The sequence below is a fragment of the Microtus pennsylvanicus genome, chromosome 5, assembly GCF_037038515.1.
Source record: "Microtus pennsylvanicus isolate mMicPen1 chromosome 5, mMicPen1.hap1, whole genome shotgun sequence".
In the NCBI taxonomy this organism is placed as follows: domain Eukaryota; kingdom Metazoa; phylum Chordata; class Mammalia; order Rodentia; family Cricetidae; genus Microtus; species Microtus pennsylvanicus.
The window spans coordinates 33,574,578-33,600,961 of NC_134583.1; the positions used below are offsets into that span (position 1 = coordinate 33,574,578).

Genomic DNA, 26,384 nt, shown 5'->3' on the forward strand with positions numbered 1-26,384 from the left:
AGAACTGTGGTCCATGAGAAGGCATTAGAGAAGTTTACCTCTAAACTAAAGAATAATGTTCTTTACAGGGACAATCCCTGATGGGAGACAAGAGTTTGAGACCTGGGGTCCTGTTCCAATGGACCCAAACATGAAAGAGTGAGATACCTGAAATGACAAACAGCTGGACCGAGTGATTTGTTGTTCCTTCATTTGAAAGTTAAACTCTCCTACATGAAAAATAGCATGGCCAGAAACACTGAATTATCCCAACAGATAGCACAACTGGTAATATTAAAAAATAGGATCTTTCCCTATTGGGGCTCTGGGGCCGAATCCCGAGGGCAACCTAGCGGGCGGGAGCTCCTTTGTTTCAATAGCCTGCCTGCAGCAAGCAAGGTAGGCGCTTTGTTTACAAGCTACCCAACCAGCACAGAGATCTGACCTCGGCACCAGGAGAGCCATCATTGGGCACAGAGATCTGATCTCGGCACCAGGAGAGACATCACTCGAGCACCAAGAGAACCATCACTGGGGAGGGCCATCACTGGGAAGGTACATCAGTAGGCAAGGAGACCTGATCCTGTAAAAGAAGATACATAGGGAAGCATTCAGAGGAAGAGATGGGCAGGTGTCAATGCAGGAATTCACCCAACAATCTGAAGAACAACATAAAACCACCAGGACCCAGCGACCTCACAACCGGAGGACAGGAACACCTTAATCAAGAAGAAGTAGAAAAAAAATGACTTTATGAAAGTGATTGATGCCCTTAAACTGCATGTAAAAAATGCTCTTATAGAAATGGATGAGAAGTATAACAGAAAGTTTGAAGAATTGAAAAAATCAGTGAATGATACCCTAGGAAACCAAGGAAAAGCAATCAAACAGATAATGGAAACAGTTCAAGACTTGAAAACTGAAATGGAGGCAAAGAAGAAAACACAAACAAAGGGCCGGCTGGACATGGAAAATCTAGGTAAACAAATAGAGACTACAGAAACAAACATAACCAGCAGAATACAAGAGATAGAAGAAAGAATCTCAGATTCTGAAGATAACATAGAGAAAATAAACGCACTGATCAAAGAAAACAGCAAGTCCAAAACTCTCATCACAAAACATTCAAAAAATATGGGACACAATAAAAAGACCAAACCTAAGAATAATTGGAGTAGAAGAAGGAGAAGGGCAGCTCAACGGTCCAAAAAATGTATTTAATAAAATTATAGAAGAAAACTTTCCCAACCTAAAGAAAGATGTACCTATGAAGGTTCAAGAAGCATAGAGAACACCGAATAGGCTGGATCAAAAAAAATCCCCTTGCCATATAATAATCAAAACACAAAGCATACAAAATAAAGAAAGAATATTAAGAGCCGCAAAGGAAAAAGGCCAAGTTACTTATAAAGGTAAACTTATCAGACTTACACCTGACTTCTCTATGGAAACCATGAAAGCCTGGATAGACATACCACAAAAACTAAGAGACCATTGATGCAAGCCCAGACTACTATACCCAGCCAAGCTTTCGTTCACTATAAATGGAGAAAACAAAATTTTCCAGGATAAAAACAAATTTAAACAATACGTAGCCACAAATCGAGCCTTACAAAAAGTAATAGAAGGAAAATCACTACCCAAGGAGTCCAACAATGACCACAATAACTCAGACATCTAGAGACCCTTCACCAGCGCAACTCAAAGAAGGGAAACACACAAACTCTACTACTAAAAAAGTGACCGGAGTTAACAACCACTGGTCATTAATATCACTTAATGTCAAAGGACTCAACTCACCTATAAAAAGGCACAGGCTAAGAGATTGGATACGAAAACAGGATCCAACATTCTGCTGTTTGCAAGAAACACACCTCAACCACAAAGACAGGCACCTACTCAGAGTAAAGGGCTAGGAAAAGGCTTATCAAGCAAATGGACCTAAGAAACAAGCAGGTGTGGCCATACTAATTTCTAACAAAGTTGACTTCAAACTTAATTCAAACTTAATATAAAATAAGGGACATTTTATATTCATAACAGGAACAATTCATCAGGATGAAGTCTCAATCCTGAATATCTATGCCCCTAATATAAAACCACCCACGTACGTAAAAGAAACATTACTAAAACTTCAGGCAGCCATCAAAATGCACACACTAATAGTAGAAGACTTCAACACTCCTCTCTCACCAATGGACAGGTCAATCACACAAACGTAACAGAGAAATTAGAGAATTAATGGAGGCAGTGAATCAATTGGACTTAACAGACATCTATAGAATATTCCACCCAAATAGGAAAGAATATACCTTCTTCTCTGCAGCTCATGGAACCTTCTAGAAAATTGACCACATACTCGGTAACAAAGCAAACTTCCAGAGTTACAAAAAAAATATTAGTAACCACTGTGTCTTATCAGATCACCATGGATTAAAGTTAGAATTCAACAACAATGCAACACCCATAAAGCCTACAAACTCATGGAAACTGAACAGTCAACTACTGAACCATAACTGGATTAAGAAAGAAATAAAGAAAGAAATTAAAGTCTTCCTTGAATTCAATGAAAATAAAGAAACAACATACTCAAACTTATGGGATACTATGAAAGCAGTCCTAACAGGAAAGTTCATAGCACTAAGTGCCCACTTAAAGAAAACAGAGAAAGCACATATTGGAGACTTAACAGCCCACCTGAAAGCTCTAGAAAAAAAAGAAGCAGACTCACCTAGGAGGAGTAGAAGACTGGAAATACTCAAACTGAGGGCTGAAATCATCAAAATAGAAATACAGAGAACAGTCCGAAGAATCAATGAAACAAAAACCTGGTTCCTGGAGAAAATCAACAAGATTGATAAACCCCTATCCTAACTAATCAAATGGCGGAGAGAGAATATGTAAATTAATAAGATCAGAAATGAAAAGGAGGACATAACCACAGACACAAAGGAAATTCAGAGAATCATTAGATCTTACTACAAAAGCCTGTATACTACAAAACTGGAAAATGTAAAAGAAATGGACACTTTTTTAGATAAATACCATATACCAAAGTTAAACCAGGACCAGGTGAACGACCTAAATAGACCTGTTAGTCGCGAAGAATTAGAAGCTGTTATCAAAAACCTCCCTACCAAAAAAAGCCAAGGACCAGATGGTTTCAGTGCGGAATTCTACCAGAACTTCCAAGAAGACCTAATACCTATACTCCTTAATGTATTTCACAATATAGAAACAGAAGACTCATTACCAAATTCCTTTTATGAAGCTACAAAACCACACAAAGACCAGGAAAGAGAATTACAGGCCAATCTCACTCAAGAACATCGCCGCAAAAATCCTCAACAAAATACTGGCAAACTGAATCCAAGAACACATTAGAAAAATTATCCATTATGATCAACTAGGCATCATCCCAGAGATGCAGGGCTGGTTCAACATACGAAAATCTATCAATGTAATCCAGCAAATAAATAAACTGAAAGAAAAAAACCATATGATCATTTCATTAGATGCTGAAAAAACATTTGACAAAATTCAACATCCCTTTATGATAAAAGTCTTGGAGAGATTAGGGATACAAGGGTCATACCTAAATATAAAAAAAGCTATATACAGCAATCCAACAGCTAACATCAAATTAAACGGAGAGAAACTCAAAGCCATTACATTAAACTCAGGAACACGGCAAGGCTGTCCACTCTCGCCATACTTCTTCAATATAGTGCTGGAAGTTCTAGCAATAGTAATAAGACAACATAAGGGGATCAAGGGGATTCGAATTGGAAAGAAAGAAGTAAAACTTTCGTTATTTGCAGATGATATCATAGTGTACATAAGCGACCCCCAAAACTCACGAAAGAACTTTTACAGCTGATAAACAGCTTTAATAATGTGGCAGGATACAAGATCAACTCCAAAAAATCAGTCGCCCTCTTATACACAAAGGATATGGAAGTAGAGAGGGAGATCAGAGAAGCTTCACCTTTCACGATAGCCACAAACAGCATAAATTATCTTGGGTTAACTCTAACCAAGGAAGTGAAAGATCTATTTGACAAGAACTTTAAGGCATTGAAGAAAAAAAATTGAAGAGGATACCAGAAAATGGAAGGACCTCCCTTGCTCTTGGGTTGGGAGGATCAACATAGTAAAAATGGCAATTCTACCAATGGCCATTTATAGATTCAATGCAATCCCCATCAAGGTCCCATCAAAATTCTTCACAGATCTTTAGAGGACAACAATCAACTTTATATGGAAAAAAAAAAAACCCAGGATAGCCAAAACAATCCTATACAATAAAGGATCTTCTGGAGGCATTACCATCCCTGACTTCAAACTCTATTACAGAGCTACAGTAATGAAAACAGTGTGGTACTGGCATAAAAACAGAGAAGTCGACCAATGGAATCGTATAGAAGACCCGGATTTTAACCCACAAACCTGTGAACACCTCCTTTTCGATAAAGGAGCTAAAAGTATACAATGGAAGAAAGAATGCATCTTCAACAAATGGTGCTGGCACAACTGAATGTCAACCTGTAGAAGAATGGAAATAGACCCATATCTATCACCATGCACAAAACTCAAGTCCAAATGAATTAAAGACCTCAATATCAGTCCAAACACACTGAACCTGATAGAAGAGAAAGTGGAAAGTACCCTACAATAGATGGGCACAGGAGATCGCTTCCTATGTATAACCCCAGCAGCACAGACATTAAGGGCATCATTGAATAAATGGGACCTACTAAAACAGAGAAGCTTCTGTAAAGCAAAGGACACTGTCACTAAGAAAAAAAAGCACATTACTGACTGGGAGAAGATCTTCACCAACACCACGACAGAGAAAGGTCTGATTTCCAAAAATATATAGAGAACTCAAGAAACTAGACTTTAAAATGCTAATTAACCCAATTAAAAAATGGGGCACTGAACTGAACAGAGAATTCTCAACAGAAGAAGTTCAAATGGCCAAAAGACACTTAAGGTCATGCTCAACCTCCTTAGCGATCAGGGAAATGCAAATCAAAACAACGTTGAGATATCATCTTACACCTGGCAGAATGGCTAAAATCAAAAACTCCAATGATAGCCTTTGCTGGAGAGGCTGTGGAGGAAGGGGTACCCTCATCCATTGCTGGTGGGAATGCAATCTTGTGCAACCACTTTGGAAATCAGTGTTTCGGTTTCTCAGGAAATTCCGGATCAACCTACCCCTGGACCCAGCAATACCACTCCTGGGAATATACCCAAGAGATGCCCTATCATATGACAAAAGCATTTGTTCAACTATGTTCATAGCAGTATTATTTATAAAAGCCAGAACCTGGAAACAATCTAGATGCCCTTCAATGGAAGAATGGATGAAGAAAGTATGGAATATATACATATTAGAGTACTACTCAGCGGTAAAAAACAACGACATCTTGAATTTTGCATGCAAATGGATGGAAATAGAAAACACTATCCTGATTGAGGTAACCCAGACGCAAAAAGATGAACATGGGATGTACTCACTCATAATTGGTTTCTAGCCATAAATAAAGGTCACGGAATCTATAATTGGTGAACCTAAAGAAGTTAAATAAGAATGTAAGCCCAAGGAAAAACATATAGTTATCCTCTTGGCTATGGGAAGTAGACAAAATTGCCGGGGAGAAAATCGGGATTTTGGAAGTGGGGTGGAATTGGGGTAAGGGGAGATGGGGAGAGAAAAGGGAGAAGGGGAAGATGTGGGGAACTTGGGGAAACAGGATTATTGGGATAAAGGAAGGTTGGATAGGGGAGCAGGGAAGCACAATTCTTAGTCAAGCCTCTTAAGGTTGGCAAGAGACTTGAATCTAGAGTGGCTCCCTGGAGCCCAAGGTGATGTCCCCAGTTAGTCCTTTGGGCAGCTGAGGATAGGGAACCTGAAATGACCCTATTGTATAGCAATACTGACGAATATCATGCATATCATCATAGAACCTTCATCTGGTGATGGATGCAGGTAGAGACAGAGACCCCCACTGGAGCAGTAGACTGAGCTCCCAAGGTCCCAATGAGGAGCAGAAGGAGGGAGAACATGAGCAAGGAAGTCAGGTCCGCGAGGGGTGCACCCACCCACTGAGACAGTGGAGCTGATCTATTGGGAGCTCACCAAGGCCAGCTGGACTGTGACTGAAAAAGCATGGGATAAAACAGGACTCTCTGAATATGGCAGACAACGAGGGCTGATGAGAAGCCAAGGACAATGGCACAGGGTTTTGATCCTACTTCATGTTCTGGCTTTGTGGGAGCCTAGGCAGTTTGGATGTTCACCTTCCTAGACCAGGATGTAGGGGGGAGGACCTTGGACTTTCCACAGGGCAGGGAACCCTGACTGCTCTTTGGACTGGAGAGGGAGGGGGAGAGGAGTGGGGGGGACGGGGAGAATGGTGGGAGGAGAGGGAGGGAAATGGGTGACTGGGAGGAGGCGGAAACTTTTTTTTTCCTTTTCTCAATAAAAAAAATAAAAAAATGAAAACCAATTATGAACAACAACAAAAAAATCGGATCTTTGCATTTTATCAGGTAAATGGTTTATATTTTTCAATGTAAATTGATAACAAACAAACAGACATAAAATATATGAGACCAAGCATATGTGTTTTCATAGCATGTATGTACCTAATCTCAAAGATCTGTCTGTTGAGAGAGTCTCAAAGCTTCTTCCCCACAGCTATGACCACATGTAATACCCCAATCTTGGTTTCTAAATACAACCCTCCATTTAGGAGAAGCAGGGAGCTTTAAGGAAATGGCTGATTCAAGGCAGATAAGGGAAAATATAAAATGATCCTAAAGACCCATAGGCTATGTTAAAGTAACTTGGAAATATCAAAGCCTATAAAACATATTGACCACACTGAACTATGTTCACCAAATAAGACATGATCAAGACAGTCCTCAAAATAAGTAATGGAAAATTCTAATCAACTTCTATTGAAAGTCTACACTGAGATAAGTAATGGAGTTAATTGTAGTATTGATATTTATATAAAAACATGGGGATGTTCTATCAGCAACTCACCAAGGCCAGCTGTACTGGGTCTGAAAAAGCATGAGATAAAACCGGACTCCCTGAACATAGCAGACAATGAGGACTGCTGAGAAGTCAAGAACAATGGCAATGGGTTTTGATCCTACTGCATGTATTGGCTTTGTGGGAGCCTAGGCTGTTTGGATGTTCACCTTACTAGATCTGGAAGGAGGTGGGAGGTCCTTGGACTCCCCACAGGGCAGGGAACCCTGACTGCTCTTTGCCCTGATGAGGGAGGAGGAGTTGAGTGGGGGACGGAAGTGGGAGGCGGTGGCGGGGAGGAGACAGAAATCTTTAATAAATAAATAAATAAATAATAAATAAATAAATAAAAACACTCGTTGCTCTTAAAAAATTATTAATGATGAAGAAACAATAATTTTGTTTCTTCAAACAAAAGTGAGAAAGGCAGGTGAATTTACTAATGTTAATATGCAAATAAGGTAAACTCAAAGGTTTGCCAATATCATATGCTAAAGATTTCATGGTATAAATGCAGTTTCACACTGCGACATTTTCTGTATCCACGCATTGATAAATTCAAACTGTGATTTACAAACATAACTTACCTGTGATCTTGAAAGGTTTCAGGATCAAGCTACCCAAAAGAAGCCAAAAAAGGTTTCCATATTAAAGAGAATTTGCAAAAAGATGTTAAATGCTACATCTGCATCTTGAGATGATCCTTTTGATGGGCATGGTGCCATTGGATTAAATGATAACCCTTAACGAAGGATGCTTGGATCACATCATGATACTACCAATGAGTCCTGTGAGCATTCTGAATTCCATGATTTTATTTTGTTGTATATTCATAGGAAACACTAAAGTATTTAGAATAGACAGGGATTAATATTGCTAATTTACTGTTAACTGTTTGGGAAACAAGTTACTTTTTACTTTTAATTAATTTTTTTATTTATTTGATGGTTTTTGAAAAACTCTCAGCAACAATAAATCCCCAAGTTTGGCTAAAGTTCCTCTGGACCCTAGGAATGCTAAACACTATTGACAGTGACTTCAGGTTCTGGTGTAGCCCTGCGTGTGTCCTGTTGACACTCGATCATCCTGGCATTGTTTCATCTCAGCATTTACATGAATTTTCTTCTAATGGTATTTTATTTTGCTTTGCTTTTGTTTTGTTGATTATCTACAAAATGATGTAGTTGTCTCTACTGCAAGAAAACAACTCGATTCATAAGAAGAAAAGTAAATATTGTAGTAATAAGGGCGGCGGGGCTGCGTCCTCAGAACCCTGGCTGCCTGGCTAGCTTATGCCCGAAATAACAACACACAAACTGTATTCATTTAATCACTGTTTGGCCCATTTCTGTCTAGCCTCTTCTAGGCTAATTCTCACATATTAATTTAGCCCATTTCTAATCATCTTTGTAGCGCCCCTAGGTGCGCTTACCGGGAAGATTTTACCCTATGTCCATCCTGGGTCAGAGCTTCATCGCTTGAGTCTGCCTGGGAGCTGGGAGCATGGCGTCTCCCTGAGGCGTCTGCTTCCAAGAGGAGACCTGTGGAGTCTGAGCTCACTTCCTTTTCCTCCCAGCGTTCTGTTCTGTTTACTCCTCCCACCTATCTTCTAACCAATGAGGGCCAAGCAGTTTCTTTTTATTTAACCAATGACCTTCCTCCATCAAAATATCTGTAGAATTTGTAAATATTTATTGACATTTGGATAAGAATTAGTGGAGAGGCTGGGCAGTGGTGTCGCACACCTTTAATCCCAACACTTGGGAGGCAGAAGCAGGCGGATCTCTGTGAGTTCGAGACCAGCCTGGTCTACAAGAGCTAGTTCCAGGACAGGCTCCAAAACAACAGAGAAACCCTGTCTCAAAAAAAAGCAAAAAAAAAAAAGAGGAGTAAAAGAGTTAATGGAGATAAAATTAAGAAGGAAAACAAATCATAAGGAATTCCCTCAGTAACCCAGAATAATCGAACATGTCTGTCAAATGATAAAGTATCCAATGTCCCAACAGAAATATGAGTTTTTGAATTGTGTTTGGCACCAGGTCATGAAACTACTGAGAAATCAGCAAGTATTCAATGTGTGTGTGAGAGAGATCATGCATGTATATATATACACATATATGCATAAACTATAAACATGCACATATATATGTATGTATACTGTTGAAAAATAAGAAACTATTTGATGTCTATGTACATGTATGCATGATACACATATATTACACAATATATGCATATGTATGTATAATATTGAGAAATCAGCAAATATTTAATCTTTGTGTGCGTGGATACATACATACACACATAAATACATATACTACACACACGGGTGTGTCTAGCTTTTAATTCATTCTTAAATCAAGGCATAAAATAAGTGGCAAAAACTTTTCAATTCTCTGAAACCTGGACAACTATTAGTTAAAACAAATCTGCTGTCCTACTAGCCTACAGCTGGTTATAAATAGCGGTGAGACCTGAGAAACCCTGGCATGCCAAATGGGCCTTCTAAATATAACTACCCTTCCTCCAAAGGCTTAGAAAAGAATGCTATCTTTTGTGAAAACACGGCCTTTATAAAGGGCATATGGAGGCAAAGGTCAGAGTCTGTGAGACCTAGAAAATATTTGAAATATTTGCTTAGTCTGGGAACCCGTATTTTGGAGGCATAAAAACTAAAGACAGATTAAATTAATTTTTGTTACTCAGTATCAAATGATACATAAGCAATAATGACACCTAAGCCCATGTTTTGTAATCCATGGAACTCGGCATAACATAGACAGCAAAGACAACTCATTTCCAGTATTCACCAGCAAGAAGGGTCCCACATCTTTGCTTGTTCTTCTTGCCACATTCAGAGGAATGATTTCATCTGACAACCTTCTCCATAACCAGTTTTCTAAATGGTTCTTCCTTGTACAATTCACTTCTGAAATTCTAGATACATTTTTAAAATATATGAGAGCTTTTCCTTTCTCTAAATGATTCTGTCTGGAGTTTGACTGTTGGAACTCCTGTGCAGCACAAGCACAGGAACACATTACAGTGAAGGAACCAAGAGTGGAGGATAGTAAGTTGGGCAGCATTGATGCCTGCCTTGGGAGAGCAGAGAGAGGGAAGAAAACAGAAACTTAATGTGCTAAAAAAAAATCCAATTAGATGTTCATCAGTACAATATAACCTATCTTAAGTTAAATTGCAGAGAGATTTCTCCTGTTGGTATTGACACAGACTAGAGAGGAAACACATTCGAGACTTATGTGCATTTCTATTTCATGTTACTATTCTAAAACTTTCTACAAGGCCCACTTTTCATAAAAAAGGTCCATTTTTAACTGTTTCCATTTGTCTGTACATTAATAAATGGATAAATAAGAAGATAAACTAAAAGTCATGGTCATACTTCTCCACAACATTTGAAAACACTGAAGATTATGTTCATGCATACATGCGTGTTTGTGTGTAGGTGTTTGTGTATCTGCCCTTGTCATAAAATTGTGGAAAATGTTATTCTGCCTTTGCAGTCAGTGAAATACAGCTCTCATTTAAAAATTATCCTAATTCTGTCAGAGACACCAGATTTGATAGTGACTTCTGCCATTGGTAAATGGATAAGCGTCCTGGGTGATTTCTGTGCCGTCCATATGAACACTTTCCCTTACACACTTAGACGGAAGCACAGCAAAGCATGCAGGATTCTAATTTTAACTTGAAACATGTTTTGCTGTGAGTTATTCTTCAGGTGTTTGTTCCATGTGCCTGTAGAGTCCGTGTTATGGACAATCTCAAATTATGATGGGGAAGTAAAAAATCATCACTTAGAATATGTGTCAAAGAAGTTTATACTACAATATAAAAGACTAGAGAACTTTTAGATTTTGGTATTTATTTTGTATCTATCATCAGTTTAGCAAAGTTTATATTATAATTTGTCTTCTCAATATAAATCTTTATATTACTGATATAATGGTTTTATGCTTATGTTTTATATTTTGTTTAGTGAAATAGCTCATTTGAAAGTATCATTTGAACTGGGCACACGTCCATAATCCCAGTACTTGGGAGGTAGAGGTAGGAACACTGGTTCTTTGTTGCTTTCTGCTATGCTGTGTGTCACAGTAAAGCTGGGCTGGACTACTGATGATCTTGTAGTGATAAGGAAAGGAGAAAGAGAGATACCAAGATAGACACATAGAAAGACAGAGAATCTGCTGATTTACATATCAGTATCTGATCTAATGGACACATTTCCCAAGGCCACATTAATATTTTTAAATTTTTTATTTACTTTAATATTTTCTTAATTTAAAAGTAGTTTAGTTAATTCTGCTGTTCTTCAGCAAACCCTCTTCCCTCCATTCCTTTCCCACTAACTTAGACAATGTATTAGCATTCAGAAAGTCTAGTATATAAAAAAAAGCCTTGAAATAACACATAGCAAATGCGTATCGATATTGTGTGTATATGTCATTAAAAGGACTTTAGAAATATAGCAGTAATCGGTGAAGTGAACCAGTTCATCATACTCTTGAGTAACGAATGGAGATCATAACACTGTACAGAAAGTAGCATCTGCGAGGCAGATAATTGGCAGGGATTATACACATATTTAAAATATGCTAAGTACAGTCACAGCCAGTGTTATTTTGAGCTGAAAAGAGGTTCATTGGGTTGTATAAACACAATTTCAATTGGAATTTTCAGATATCATCCAAAAAGAACTTGCCTGCAGAAGGAGCTCATATTGGTGTGTGTGAAATGTGTGTGGTTTAGTTAATGCATTTCCACTCATTCAGAAAGATGTAGCATTGTGACATCATGAAGAGCCATTCTTAGACTTTTCAGACTGCTGTTTCTTTTCCATTTACCAAATAATGCCATCTGCTTATTTATCCCAGTTAGAGCTCTAGACACACTCCAAGATTTTCATCCCAGATCCCTCGAATTTCAACCATCCCACTCTGGCAGACACTAATCATTCCTTCAGTGCAGATGCCTTGTCAGTGCCTCTGCTCCCTCATCCTCAGTGCCTAGCGGCTCTGCCTCATGCAGATTGAAGGAAACTGCTCTAGTGGGAAGCTGGGATCTGCTGACGCATTTTCCCCAAAAATGGACTAAAGCTCATTATAATCATCATCGTTATTATGAACACAAACAATACATATTTAGTTGCTATGATAATCCAAAACAGGTAAATATCACCAGCTTCATATTAGAATAAATTGATCAACATAACCAGGTCCTTTCTGTCTTTAGTTCTCTTTCGGTTATATTACCTACAAACACATCTTTATTATCTGACTCCAATCACCCTTCATTTTCTCTTTTTCTGTTTTTCTTTTTTTAAGCCTTTCTTAGTCACAGACAATTTTACTTTTGTAAACTATATAACATATGTTATTAACATTTACCAAATTAAAAGTTAATATTATTTGTAAGTAACTGTGCTGCCTACTTTTATGTCAACTTGATACAAACTAGTATTTCATCAGTAGGGAAAATGCCTCTACAGTATTGTACTGTAGTCAAGCCTCTAGGGCATTTTCTTAATTTGTACCTAATGAAAGAGGGCTCAGCTTATTGTGGGTGAAGCCACCCCTGGGTTGGAGGTCCCTGGTTCTATAAGGAAGAGGATATAAGTAGCCCTTATCCATGATTCTGCATCAGCTCCTACTTCCAGGTTCCTGCCCTGTGGAGTTCTCAAAGGTGGACTATCTTATAGAAATATAAGCCAAATCAATCTTTTCCTCTCCGACTTGATTTTCAGTTATGGTATTTTATCACAGCAATAGTAATCTAAGGGAGTAACCAACATGGCATGGGAAGCAACTGGCATCCCATTTGATGAACTGCATTAATATCAGTTTTGAAACTGTAAATATTTTCTCACTTTTGCAAGTTTATAATTTTGGAATTATAAATTACTCAGGACTTTTTATAGATCCTACTCAAAATCATAGTATAGTCATTGTTAGTTGTGTTTTAATTCCCTTAAAGCTAAACAACCTTCACAGTGAGGCATCTTGAATATAAAGAGCATCCTCAAATGATTAGATATGTGGGACTGGGATAAGAAGATTTTGTAGACCAAACATAGAAATCAAGAAGAACATAGTGGCTCCAATTAGCATGTGTAATCAAATGATATGATTGAAAAGTCATTTTCTATAGCCATTTTATTTTACTTATTTGTTATGTATACAATAGTCTATCTGTGTGTATGCCCGCAGGCCAGAAGAGGGCACCAGACATTATTACAGATGGTTGTGAGCCACGATATGGTTGCTGGGAATTGAACTCAGGACCTTTGGAAGAGCAGGCAATGCTCTTAACCATTGAGCCATTTCTCCAGCCCCGAAAAAGCCATTTTAATTTAAGCACATTTTTTCCATACCACAAGAGGGTGCAGGACCTCAGGACAGACAGCCGAGAGCCACCCTGTCTCCACTGGGAATCAAACCCTTGCAGGCAGTGCTCTTAACCACTGAGCCATCTCTCTGCTCTCTATAGCCAATTTAAAAGACAATCATTTGTGAAATAATGTCTGTCCCAGTAAAGTATGGAAATAGCTACATATTTATAAAGAAATACTAAAGCAGATGCTAAATATAAAATTGAATAAGCCTAGCTTCATATGTCCCAAAAGCATTATTGAAAAATGATCACTACTGACTGTGTGGCTTAAGAATTCCAATCTGTTATTTCAGCATAAGAATACCATGTTGATAGCATTGTTAAGGAGTGTGGATTACCATTGTGCACTTTCCAGCGTACCTGCTATTCCTTTTGAGTTTTCTGTATTCCTCAGTACTCACTTTCATAAACTTCACAGCTATTTTGTTGTTCTTTGTTTGTTTTTTTGAGACAGGGTGTCTCGGTGCAACAGCCCTAGCTGTCCTGGAACTAGCTCTTATAGATAAGGTTGGCCTTGAACTCACAGAGATCCACCTGCCTCTGACTCCTGACTACTGGGATTAAAGGTATGTGCCACCACCATCTGGATAACTATTTTGTTATTCTTGTGTTCATTATTATAAATTGGACCAGATAAATAAACATTTGACTCCTCTTGTGAGCTTAAAACTGAAAAAGTAAATAATTCATTTTTAAAAATGTGTCAGTGTTATAATCTATTTTTCATTTTTTCTTCTTTATTTATTTATTAAAAATTTCCACCTCCTCAAATTCTTTCCCCCCTCCCCCTCCCTCTCCAGTCCTAAGAGAAGTCGGGGTACCCTGCCCTGTGGGAAGTCCTGCTCTATCCAGGTCTAGGAAGGTGTGCATCCAAACAGACTAGGCTCCCAAAAAGTCAGTACATGCAGTAGAATCAAATCCCAGTGCCATTATCATTGGCTTTTCAGTCAGCCCCCATTGTTCGCCACATTCAGAGAGTCCGGTTTGATCACATGCTCGTTCAGTCCCAGTCCAACTGGCTTTGGTGAGCTCCCATCAGATCAGGCACACCGTCTCTGTTGGTGGACGCACCCCTGGCAGTCCTGACTTCCTTGCTCATGTTCTCCCTTCTTCTGATCCTTATTTGGACCTTAGAAGCTCAGTCCAGTGCTCCAATGTGGGTCTCTGTCTGTATCTCCATCCTTCGCTGGATGGAGGTTCATATTCATCTTTTTGGGTCTGGGTTATCTCACTCAGTAAAGTGTTTTCTATTTCTATCCATTTGCATGCAAAATTCAAGATGTCATTGTTTTTTACCGCTGAGTAGAACTCTAAAGTGTATATGTGCCACATCTTCTTTATCCATTCTTCCATTGAGAGGTACCTAGGTTGTTTCCAGGTTCTGGCTATTACAAATAGTGCTGCTATGAACATAGTTGAACAAATGCTTTTGTAGTATGATTGGGTATATTCCCAAGAGTGGAATTGCTGGATCCTGAAGTAGGTTGACTCCCAGTTTTCCAAGAAACCGCCATACTGATTTCCAAAGTGGTTGCACAAGTTTGCATTCTCACCAACAATGGATGAGTGTTCCCCTTACTCCACATCCTCTCCAGCATAGGTTATCATTGGTGTTTTTGATTTTAACCATTCTGACAGGTGTAAGATGGTATCTCAAAGTTGTTTTGACTTGCTTTTCCCTGATTGCTAAAAAAGTTGAACATGACTTTAAGTATCTTTTGGCCATTTGAACTTCTTCTGAGGAGAATTCTCTGTTCAGTTCAATACCCCATTTTTTAATTGGGTTATTCGGAATTTTAATGTCTAGTCTCTTGAGTTCTTTATATATTTTGTGGATTATTTATTGTGTGTGTGTGTGTGTGTGTACATGTGAGTGTCAGAGGACAGCTTGTGGACTAGTTTCTCTCCTTCCACCACATGGATCCAGGAGTAGAGTTCAGGTAAAACTTAGGCTTGGTGGCAAGATACATTGAGCCATCTTGATGGCCCCTGTTTTTTTCAAGAGCTAAACATTTATCTGAAATACATAGGGGGAAATACCTTAGTTTTATGAGAAAAGTATCTATTTTAAAAGTATCTTTACTCCTCAAAATAATACAGAGCCGGTGAAGGAAGTACAAGGCCTTAAGAGAGATTTGCATAAGGAGTAGCATTACTAGCCCATGGCTCTGAAAGCTGTTAGGATTTTGAAGTGGGTAAATCCTGGTCTTCATTCTTATGCCTGTATTTCCTCTGCACTTGTAAGATATTAGAGAAATCAATTAATCTGTCTGATTTAGTTTCTTCATTCATAATGTACATTGAATATTACTTATATAAAAGCCAGCACTATTTCAGACTCTACCATTTCAGCAGTGATATCACAGAGAGTATATGATAGTCTTTACAATACTCAGTGGATTATGTAGAAATTCCCAAAATAAGGACAAAATAAATCATTGGAAGTCGCCAGCTCTATTTTACAAAAGACTAGCCATTTGCAAGATGACTTCTCTCCCATGGTGCAACTGGGACAATTACTGTTTGTCATGCTGGAAGATGCACATTTGTAGTGTGGTCTTGCTTTGCATTTCTCCCTTTACCTACCAGGTACCTTCAGATGTGTGAACCTGTAATCATATATTTTCCCTTACAACATTAGTTGAAAAAAATATTTGATAAAAAATAAAAATCTTAAAAACATAACCATGAATACAATGAACTAAATTCAGTTTGCTAGGGATTGGTCAGTGCTTTCTGGTGCCGAGATTATTGTTTAAATTCTCTGTTGTAAGGGGACCATACAAAGAGAGCTACTCATTGATAGCTGTTCATGTGTTCTAGAGAAAATGGAATTGAAGAAACTAATATGGGAGGACCTCTTAAAGCTTTCTGACTTAAGAAACATTTAAACAACAGAAATTGTCATTAGTAGTAATGGCAAAGGGGGAGTATTAACTAAGTAGGGGGAGTATTTATGAGTAGTATTGAAGCCACTGGATCCCTAAATAGAGGGAAAGTAGTTCCCAAAATAGATAGGGCCCTGGTTTTATTAAGAGTTGTAGGCAATACTCTTATTTAAACTTTTGATTGGCAAAACATTATGAAGTTAGTCTTGATAAAAAAATAATTAAGAAGTGATTAAATAGAAATAAAATCAACCAGCTTAAGAATCTATAAAAAAAACAGCATAAGATATAGTCACAGAAGCAAAACCTAAGCTGATGGTTATACTCATGTTGACAAGGTAAAATGGGAAAAGTACTTGTGGCTTTGAATTAATCAAACGAGTGACATGAACTTGCCTGGGACCCATGTATTACCACACTTCAGTTAATATTTTTTAAATGTATTTGACAAATAATAAAGTATTAATTTTATTGAGTCTCTGTTTTAGCATTCACTACTTTTCAGTATTTCATATGCTAAAGCTGGGAGTCTCATGAAGCACTTTTATCCTGTACCAAAATGCTTGTTTATCTCCTGTAAATTTGTGACTATTTAGTAAAAAACCTAAACCGGCCCATTGTGTAATTGGTCACCATTCCTGGGAGCATCTATATGAAGCCAGCTCTGGTTATTTGAGTTTCAATATTTTACAAAGGTTTCCTTGAAAATGAATAATGGTGATGGAAGAGGGTCAGATGTCTATTGGTTAATAAAGAAACTGCCTTGGCCCTTTTGATAGGACAGCAGCTTAGATAGGCGGAGTAGACAGAACTGAATGCTGGGAAGAAGGCAGTGAAGTTAGTTGCCATGATTCTCCTCTCCAAGGCAGACACAGGTTAAGAATCTTCTAATAATCTGGTGCAACACAGATTATTAGAAATAGGTTAATCAAGATGTGAGAATTAGCCAATAAGAGGCTAGAATTAATGGGCCAAGCAGTGTTTAAAAGAATACAGTTTCCGTATAGTTATTTCGGTAAAGCTAGTTATGCAGGAGCTGGGCAGTGGGAAGCAGCCCGCAGCTCCATACTGCATAATGGGACTTGTGACTGCAATATCTAAGCTTTCAAATGAAAATGATAATTTTTGGAAAATGTAGTCTCTGGTCCCATGAAGCTCTAAGTTTTCATTTCTGAAATCTTTATGATGATACAGGTGGCATCAATAACAATTTCATATTGCATAATTGAAAATCATTTGGAAAATTTGCCTGACTCAATACCCAGTGAAACAATATATGTCAAGTGAGTGATTCTTGGCATTGTGTGTGTGCATGCACACATGTGCTTGCAAGGACAGAAGAGCCATTCATGCCGCAGGTCAGAGAACACACATTAGTCAGACAAGGTGGAAAGCATTTTGATGGTTTTATAGTCTACAGTATAAAAAAATTCTACAATTATCTGAAAAGGCTATTAAAACTCTCTTCACTTTCCAGCCTACATAAAAGTCTCAATGAGGGCCAGATTTTCTTCAAGTAATCCAACATATTGCAGCAGATGTAATGCAGAATCAGCTGTCTCCTATTAAGCCAGACATTTAGAAAAGTCAGAGTTACAAATGTAAAACTATAAAGAATTCCTGTCATCAATTTCTTTTGCTTTCAAAAACGTAATTCCTTTCCAATACAAATGTTTATGTAAATATGTAATAAGGATATTGATATCTCTCAGTGAACTAGAAAATACTTAAATTTGGCCACTCCTTTCATTTTGCACATGGCAAATGTTGGTAGATTTGTTCCACATAAATGTTAGGTCATCGGCATTCTTGGTCTCTTTTCATAATGCATGGAAATCTTAGACAACAAACACTGATGTGTATCAAGCTCTGAACACACTGGAAATTGCTCAGGGTTTTTGCAACTGCACATGATTTCATTATTTTAACACAAATATTTTGCCATTGCATTTAAAGAGTGGAGCAAGAAGAATTTTCTTGTTTCTTACATTTTAACTTTTGTAAAAAAAAAAATAATAAATCCTATTGTTCACGTTAGAGAGAAGTCTTCAGTGTATGCTGGAGGCAGTCTCTCCATTCTTCCTCCAAGTCTGTGAGTCTCATTTCATGTGTCCCATTTAGAGAAGTAAAATTAGCATGCTCTCCAGTCACCATTTGGCTCATGACTCAATGTCACTATAAAAATCATCTTAGCAGCTTCATAGGCTCTGGTTCTTCTCCACTTGAAGAGAGGAGGCGTAAGTACATGTCATTATGGGACGCTTGAGCTTTGCCTAAGTCTGTAAGTGCTGCTGGAGTAAAGTCTGGCTTATTTCCATAAATAATATATTAGAAGAATAATGGGCATATCATAGGAAAGGGCCCAAACCTATCAGGTATGTTAGTTCAGAACTTTGTCTTACTATTTAGCATTTCCTGATCATTTGCTTTGTAGTGAGGGAGGGGCTTGCTCAAGCTGTGGGGAGCATGTTTATTCATTATTGTAAATTTTGATTGAATCGCCTTAAGTGTCATTTTCTTGAAGTTTAAACTTTAAAATTTAATCTAACATTGGATAGCTCAAGATTTAATAAATAAGGTATCTTTCCCCAACTAAAGACTTAATTATTAATTTATGTTTGTATAACTGGGTACAAAAACCCACCATATCCCTTGTCTATGTCTAATAAATTATCATTAGTTAATTTTAGAAAATTCTAAATATAGCAACACAAATAGGGACTAAAGCCTATTATAACTATATTTTCAACAGTTTTTCTTTATTTTATGCAGTCAGAACATATTCAAATTACTCCTCTGCTAAACCTCTGTCAGCTGCTGGTGTTTATTGATGATGTTTTCACGCCTTCCTTCCTCCCTCCCTCCCTCCCTCCCTCTCCCTTCCTCTCTCTCCTTCCCTCCCTTCCTTCTTACTTTTTTTTTCTGGGTATCTGTTATTTACAATTTTTTGATGACAATTCTCTGGAATTTCACAAGAAAAGTTTGTTTTCCTTGATATAATATGCTTGTTGTTTCTCTGAATATTTGGTAGCTGAATAAATAAAGAGACCTATGCCTAGATACTTGCTTTAGAGGAAAAGCCATTGTATATGTGAAATCAAACACATTTAAGAACCTAAGAGTAGTACTAAAAGTTATATTAATGGAAAGACATACATAGAATTCAAGGCAACAATGAATTTTGTTCAAAAATATTATTGCATTCATTTTACATTGCATGTATTTATCTTATCATAAATCTATTGTTGATCTAAATAAAGTATTTTAAAAGCATTAATTTCCTATTAATAGTTAATATAATAATTAAGGAGGCAACAGTAATTAAATACTTAATATTTAGTTTACAACTTTAGATGTGTAGAGTGTGTGCATATAAATAATATCAGAAATGTTTAAGAGGAGGGGCTTGTACTGGAATTTTGTTTACCTTGAGTGTTCTCACTTTGGTGATTCAATCCAAATGCAATCTGTATGCGACCATTTGAAGACAAGCACAATACCCCTTTATAATGCCCATACCCATTTGTCTCAGAATATGCTAAGAGTGCACTAAATGAAAGGGTCACAGTTGTCAGTTCTGTTCACATAGTAGGCTAGTTCAGCTTCTTTTAAATTATACCCTCCCGTGGAAAACGTAACCTCTATTCTCTGCTTCATCTTTGATACTTCAGATCTCTATTAAATCAGCAGGAGAGTGAGATAAACCAACCCCACATGTGTCATTATGCAGAGAAAACCAGTTATGTGAAAAAGCCTTGGACATGTTTAATACTGACTTTCAAGCCATGGTTCTGTATATGATTTAGGGGTCACTTAAAATATGAGGTATTTTTAACTAAAAATAAGCTATTGTTTTTACCTCTTATTTTCTTTTACCAGATGATAAAGCCGTTGTGTTCTTTCTTTTAAGTCCATGATTTGAAATCTCTTTTAAAAGGCAATCATTAAGAATAGAAATAACTGTGGCAGATGCTTATTTCTCTAATTTTATTTCTTCTTTAATACTTACAGGTATGTTCACTGGGTTGATATGTTTGTTCAGCTCTATAATCTGAGGTTAATGTAGAAATTTTACATCATGTTGCTAATGTTACTCTGTTAATCACAATGTATTTGTAGCTAATAGGATTGAATTACTGCAAGGTCAAAACATTATTACTGACTCAGAAGCTGCCTCATAAAATAAAGGGGATGTGCTGGGACTTAGGAGCCTATGTTCCAAAAACTTAGGTAACAACGTAAAGATGGGCAGAAGGTTGACTTATATGGTCCTCGGACTCTGTGTATAGGATCGTACAGGTTGGAGTGGGTAGGCATTTAGGATTTGTTAATTTGCCAACATCAGGAAGCAGGGGTATTTTCTGTGGCTGCAATAAAAGCCACAGAAATAAAAGACATCATTTTTAGTCATATCTTTATTTAAAACTAACTATATGCAAGTCATTATGATAGAAATTGCATATTTAAAAGTAATAACAAAATGTGTATCCTTTTAAATTAGTAGTTTTGTTAACTGGCAAATAAAATAATGGGATTCATACTGGCATTTTTATGCATACAGCTTTTTTTTTCTCACATTCACTACCCTTCCCATTCCCCCGAACCCCTTTCTTTCTGCCCCTTTTCTCTCCAAAGGATTCTACTTCTGTTATCTCTAATTTTCATTCCACAGCTGAGAGAGTATATGCAATGTTTCTTCCACTCCATTAATAAGTTATTGACTTGTTATAGCTTTTCATATGTCTAGAAAGAGAGGTGACCATAAAGCTGTCACTGTCTGAATAGACAAAATCCAGGCTCATGAAGTGCTCTCTGAAGACAGGGAGGGTGGCAAAAAAGAAGATGAATTTGGCCTTGAATTTTGAGGACTCAGTCTGTTTCACCAGGCAAATTTAATTGGGAACCGCCTTCCAGGTGGAGCAACAGATTTGAACAAATGCGCTATCACTGATCTCTGAAAAACAGTGTGCTGTATTTTGTGATATATGAAGCATGTACGTGAGTGGTGAAGTAAAATCTGCTAAAGGAGGAGCCATTCAGATAATGGAAAGTCTTAAATGGAATTCTAACCTTCAGAATTTGGAGACTGTGGGTGAGGCTTTAGAAGGTTTTGAGGATGGCTGGAGATTACTCTGGAAGCAGCATTTTAAATAGAGTGAAAATGTAAATGACATAAAAATCAATATTTATTGAGAAATGATTAGATATTGATTTCAAAGGTGAGAGATAAACAAAAACGTGCTATATGGTATATGATGTTACACCAAGTGAATGATGGTATTGGAAATGGAATAAAATAAAACCCATAGCATGTATCAAAAAGGAAGGAAGGGAGGAAGAGACGGAGGGAAGGAGTGGGAAAAGAAGGGAGGAAAGGAAGAAAGGAAGGAAGGAAGGAAGGAAGGAAGAAAGAAAGAAAGAAAGAAAGAAAGAAAGAAAGAAAGAAAGAAAGAAAACAATTCACCAGTAAAGACAATACAGAAAGACACTGTTTAGGAGACAAACTTTGATAAAACCTACACCCAAAGCCCTGCATCCTGATGGAGCCATCACTGAAAACAGACTGTGTCTGATATTTAGACTGGAAAGGGCTGGGAATAATTCCCTTGGATCAGACCACAAGGAAAAGTCACCTAGAGGTGAATAAGAGGATCTGTGCAGCTCTGCCTACAGACTAATAATAGTCAGAAATGTCTAGTTGAGCCAATTGGCACAATTTTGTACTTTTCCTGGTAACAGCCATCTGGTAGTGAGTTCAAAGAAAGTGTGCCGGGCTGTTTTCTCAGCATGAAACATAGGTATGAAGGCAACGATCACAACAGACCAAAGGAACTTCCTAATGCTTAGATGAAGAGACATGAACTGTGGGTAACTGATTCACAAGGCACTGCACCTAGTGAGACTGAAGTTAAAGGTATTGAAGGAATTAAATGGCTACATGGGAAGAATTGAGAGGAAAGGCCAGGGAAATGTGGTACTAGTCAAAGAAGGGAATTTCCAAATCCAGGATTTCAGAAATGAGGAAGTGTTGAGTACCATTGTAACCATCCTCTTACATGAAGCACATTAATTATCACATTATCTACTGCACTTCTTTACTAATTAATAATTAAGAGCAATATGGTTAAAGGCTTCTCTGTGATTCATTCCATGATTGAACAGTAGAACAACAGCCACAGCCTAGTTACTTTGCTGGGAGAAAATGTGTGGCATAGACAACTGATAAAGTTGGCCCATGCTTTCATTGTTTTCCAATTATAGGTTCTGATGCTTTGAAGATGTAGCAAAGCATCAAAGTCATTCCATATTACGTAAGAAGGCATACATCTTGTAGCTGGAAAAGTAAAAAAAGAGGAAAAGGAGGACCCAGGGCCCTAAGACTTCCTTCAAGGCTATGCTTTCTATGATCTTACTGTATTTTATTAGACCTCACATTCGAGAGGTTCCACCACCTCCAATAGTAACATGGCCAGTGACTTAAGTGTCTGTAAGAGATATGTATATTGGTTAACTGTTATGAGCTACTTAAGCTTGCTGAAACAGCTTTCTGGGAATGAGAATAGCTCCATTTTCCCAGACACAAAGTGTCTAGAACTCCCTATCATAGAACAGGCTGGTCTCCTACCTCTTTGATATGGAGAAAGGAAGACAGCAAACAGCTAATTATAATTAAATATGTTGCATGTGTATGTTTTTAGGGATGACCAATTGGTATTAGAAATTCAGGGGCTTTGCTTTTTCATTGGCTTTGGTTTTCTGTAATTGTATTCCTTGCAAAAGGAAGTTTCCCTGATGTGATGGGAGAACTACATTTATACATCTGTGAGTATAAGTGTAAACATTTATAATGTAGTTAAGGATTATTCTGGTTTAATAATGTGGCAGTCAGAGAGATGTGAGTTTACTGCCAAGGCATATGCCATTATTGCACCCTTAAGGTGTTTCTGTCATGCTGGTCTTTCCTGTAGTTTTATGTAAATGTTTCAAAAAAGAATCAAAACCTAAACAATTGTTTCTCATTCATTTTATAAGCCATTCATTTAATAGTAATGTTTTTCTGTTAAATGTTCACCACTGATTGAGCTGGAGAGATGGCTGAGAGGTTAAGAGCATTGCCTGCTCTTCCAAAGGTCCTGAGTTCAATTCCCAGCAACCACATGGTGGCTCACAACCATCTGTAATGGGGGTCTGGTACCCTCTTCTGGCCTGCAGGCATACATACAGAAAGAATATTGTATATATAATAAATAAATATTAAAAAATGCTCACCACTGATTATCATTACATTCACCTATTAATTTTTCCTTTTTCCTTTGTAGTCCCTGATATGTGGATATTTGTTAGCAATGACTGATGTGGAAACTACATATGCAGATTTTATTGCTTCAGGAAGAACAGGTAGAAGAAATGCAATACATGATATCCTGGTTTCCTCTGCAAGTGGCAACAGCAATGAATTAGCCTTGAAATTAGCAGGTCTTGATATCAACAAGACAGGTGAGTCACTCAGTGTATACCTCTTTAGGAACATGGAATGATCTGGCATTTCCCTACATGAGATAAGAACACACACACAAGGGGGCTGGAGAGATGGCTCAGTGGTTAAGAGCATTGCCTGCTCTTCCAAAGGTCCTGAGTTCAATTCCCGGCAACCACATGGTGGCTCACAACCATCTGGAATGAGGTCTGGTGCCCTCTTCTGGCCTGCAGACATATACACAGACAGAATATTGTATACATAATAAATAAATAAATAAATAAATAAATAAATAAATAAATATTAAAAAAAAAGAACACACACACAATAGTGATAATGATGATGACGACGACGACGATGATGATGATGATGAAATAATGATGATGATGGTGGTGGTAGTGATGATGATGATGGTGGTAGTGATGATGATGATGGTGGTGATGATGGTGATGATGGTGATGATGATGATGGTTATGATGATGATGATGGTGGTGGTGGTGGTGATGGTGATGATGGTGGTAGTGATGATGGTGATGATGATGGTGATGATGATGATGATGATGGTGATGATGGTGGTGGTGATGATGATGGTGATGATGGTGATGGTGATGATGGTGATGATGGTGGTGGTGATAGTAATAATAAAATAAAACCATAAGTAAAAGCAAAAAAAAAATCTTCTTTTGAAATCAGATGGCACAGTTCAGACAAGATGAAGTGCCTGACAGCTCCTTAATCCTTCCTTTCTTCAGTGACTTCTCTTGGAAGGATTCGCTACACACATTCAAAAATTAAAACACTTCATTGAAAAAAGTCACTATCTACAAAAGCTTTGAAATTCCTCATGGCGAAACTTAAATGGCTATGACTCCTGCCATGGATAACACTGGTGATCTCCTACATTTCAAACATACTTAAAAAGATTCTCATTGTGGGTGTGTATCAATTGACAAAGATGTATTATAAGGAATTGGCTCCTGTGACTATGAAGACTTTTAAGGGTATAATTTTCTGGAAGGCCCTTGGGTCATTGAAGGGATGCACTCCAAAGGGAGTATAGGACCTGACTCCAATCCCCCCTGCCTCTCTCCTCCTTGATTCATGCTATGAGCAGATTTCTCCCACCATGTACTCCCTACCATTGCTGCCCAAAGCACTAAGATCAATAAATGATGAATCCAGAATCCCCCCCCCAAAAAAGATTCTCAATTGAGTCAGACAGACCTTAACTCAAAGAACCATTCCAAAAGAGGTGCCCTAGAACCATTTTTATTGAGAATGAAAATAAAATGTTTGTTATGTTATTGTTTCTTGGATAAAAACAATTTTTAAATTTTCATGATTGAATGGTTTTGAGAAAAACTGTGTTTTAGTATTTATCCAAGTCACTTGCTTTTATTGGTGAAAATGAAAAAATATTTTAGTGCAATGAAATATTTGATAGCCTTAATTCTAAGTGTTAAAGTAAGTTCTTTAATATCTCCTCCATCCATAAGTTCTTTAAATTCATAAAAAAGACTTGCACAAAATAATCATTAAATATGAAAGTAATTCAAAATCAAAGAACCACAGTGTTCTATACATAAAAATAACCTGCAATTTCTGATTCTATAACATTCAGTAAGCCTTCACTCTAAGAATATATGTGTGAAAACTTTCAGATTGTTGGAAAATGTGTGAGGTTATGGTGTGATTTGTAAAAGGAAGAATGTCATGTGATTACTAAAGGTCAGTATATCATAGACATCCCTTCAATTTTTGATTAATGACAAACGTTGACATCATGACTTTGGCTGCGAGAACATGCATATTCTAGGGCTCATTGCTTCTTTGGCATTATTGTATGTACTTAACTCTCAAAGCAATTTGGAATTAGACTATAGGGCATTATTTCATTTTACTGTTATAAAATGAGTAAATATATTTTTTGTGGTTTAGAATTTTGCCAATTTATTTTCATAGATTTATATTTTAGTTTTTACATAAACATTCGATTTTAAATGACTGCATGAATTTCAAGAAGCCTTAATATTGGGACTTTTGACCCAAGGAGTATTTTCTTATGTTTTGCTTGTCATTGAGAATTACTAGCTTCAAGACTTTTTTTATGCAGGAGAACATATTAAATTAATATAAGTAATTTTAATAGTAGTGAGATTTATGTTCATAAATACAAAAAGTAATATGTAAGTCTACACTAAATGCATTATAATTATATAATTTGAAAAATATTCAAATATATTGCTGGTCATAGCATATCTTCTTTTCTAAACAACTCTGCACTCTATTTCTAATTATTTAAGTCCTTGCAAATATTTTAGTTTCTCTTCAAATCATTAAGTCTCAAAAGAGGCAAGCTGTTAACAGCTCTGACTTTACCATTCTCCATGCAAAAAAGAAATGTGAATTATCAACATGAAATTCGAAGCTACAGAACATGCCATTCATAACAGTAACTTTAATACCTCTGAGGATTTGGAGGGACATCCTTCATCAGTTTTGTCTCTGTTTTCTTATAATATATATTTAGCAATATCATTGCTCCTGATAACAAGAACCATTTCACAATGTCTGTTTG

At 37.2% G+C, this 26,384-nt stretch overlaps 1 protein-coding gene across 7 annotated transcripts in view; it reads left to right on the forward strand.

The window, feature by feature from the left end:
* Pkia (cAMP-dependent protein kinase inhibitor alpha) overlaps nucleotides 1-26,384 on the forward strand; it is a 99,088-nt gene that overhangs the window by 68,677 nt on the left and 4,027 nt on the right. For 2 of the 7 annotated variants that reach the window (XM_075971466.1, XM_075971469.1), the window contains one exon: nucleotides 23,649-23,826. In XM_075971466.1, coding sequence (XP_075827581.1) covers nucleotides 23,676-23,826 — 151 coding nt within the window. In that variant the 5' untranslated portion in view covers nucleotides 23,649-23,675. The other 5 variants (XM_075971470.1, XM_075971471.1, XM_075971472.1 and 2 more) reach the window with 5 other exon arrangements.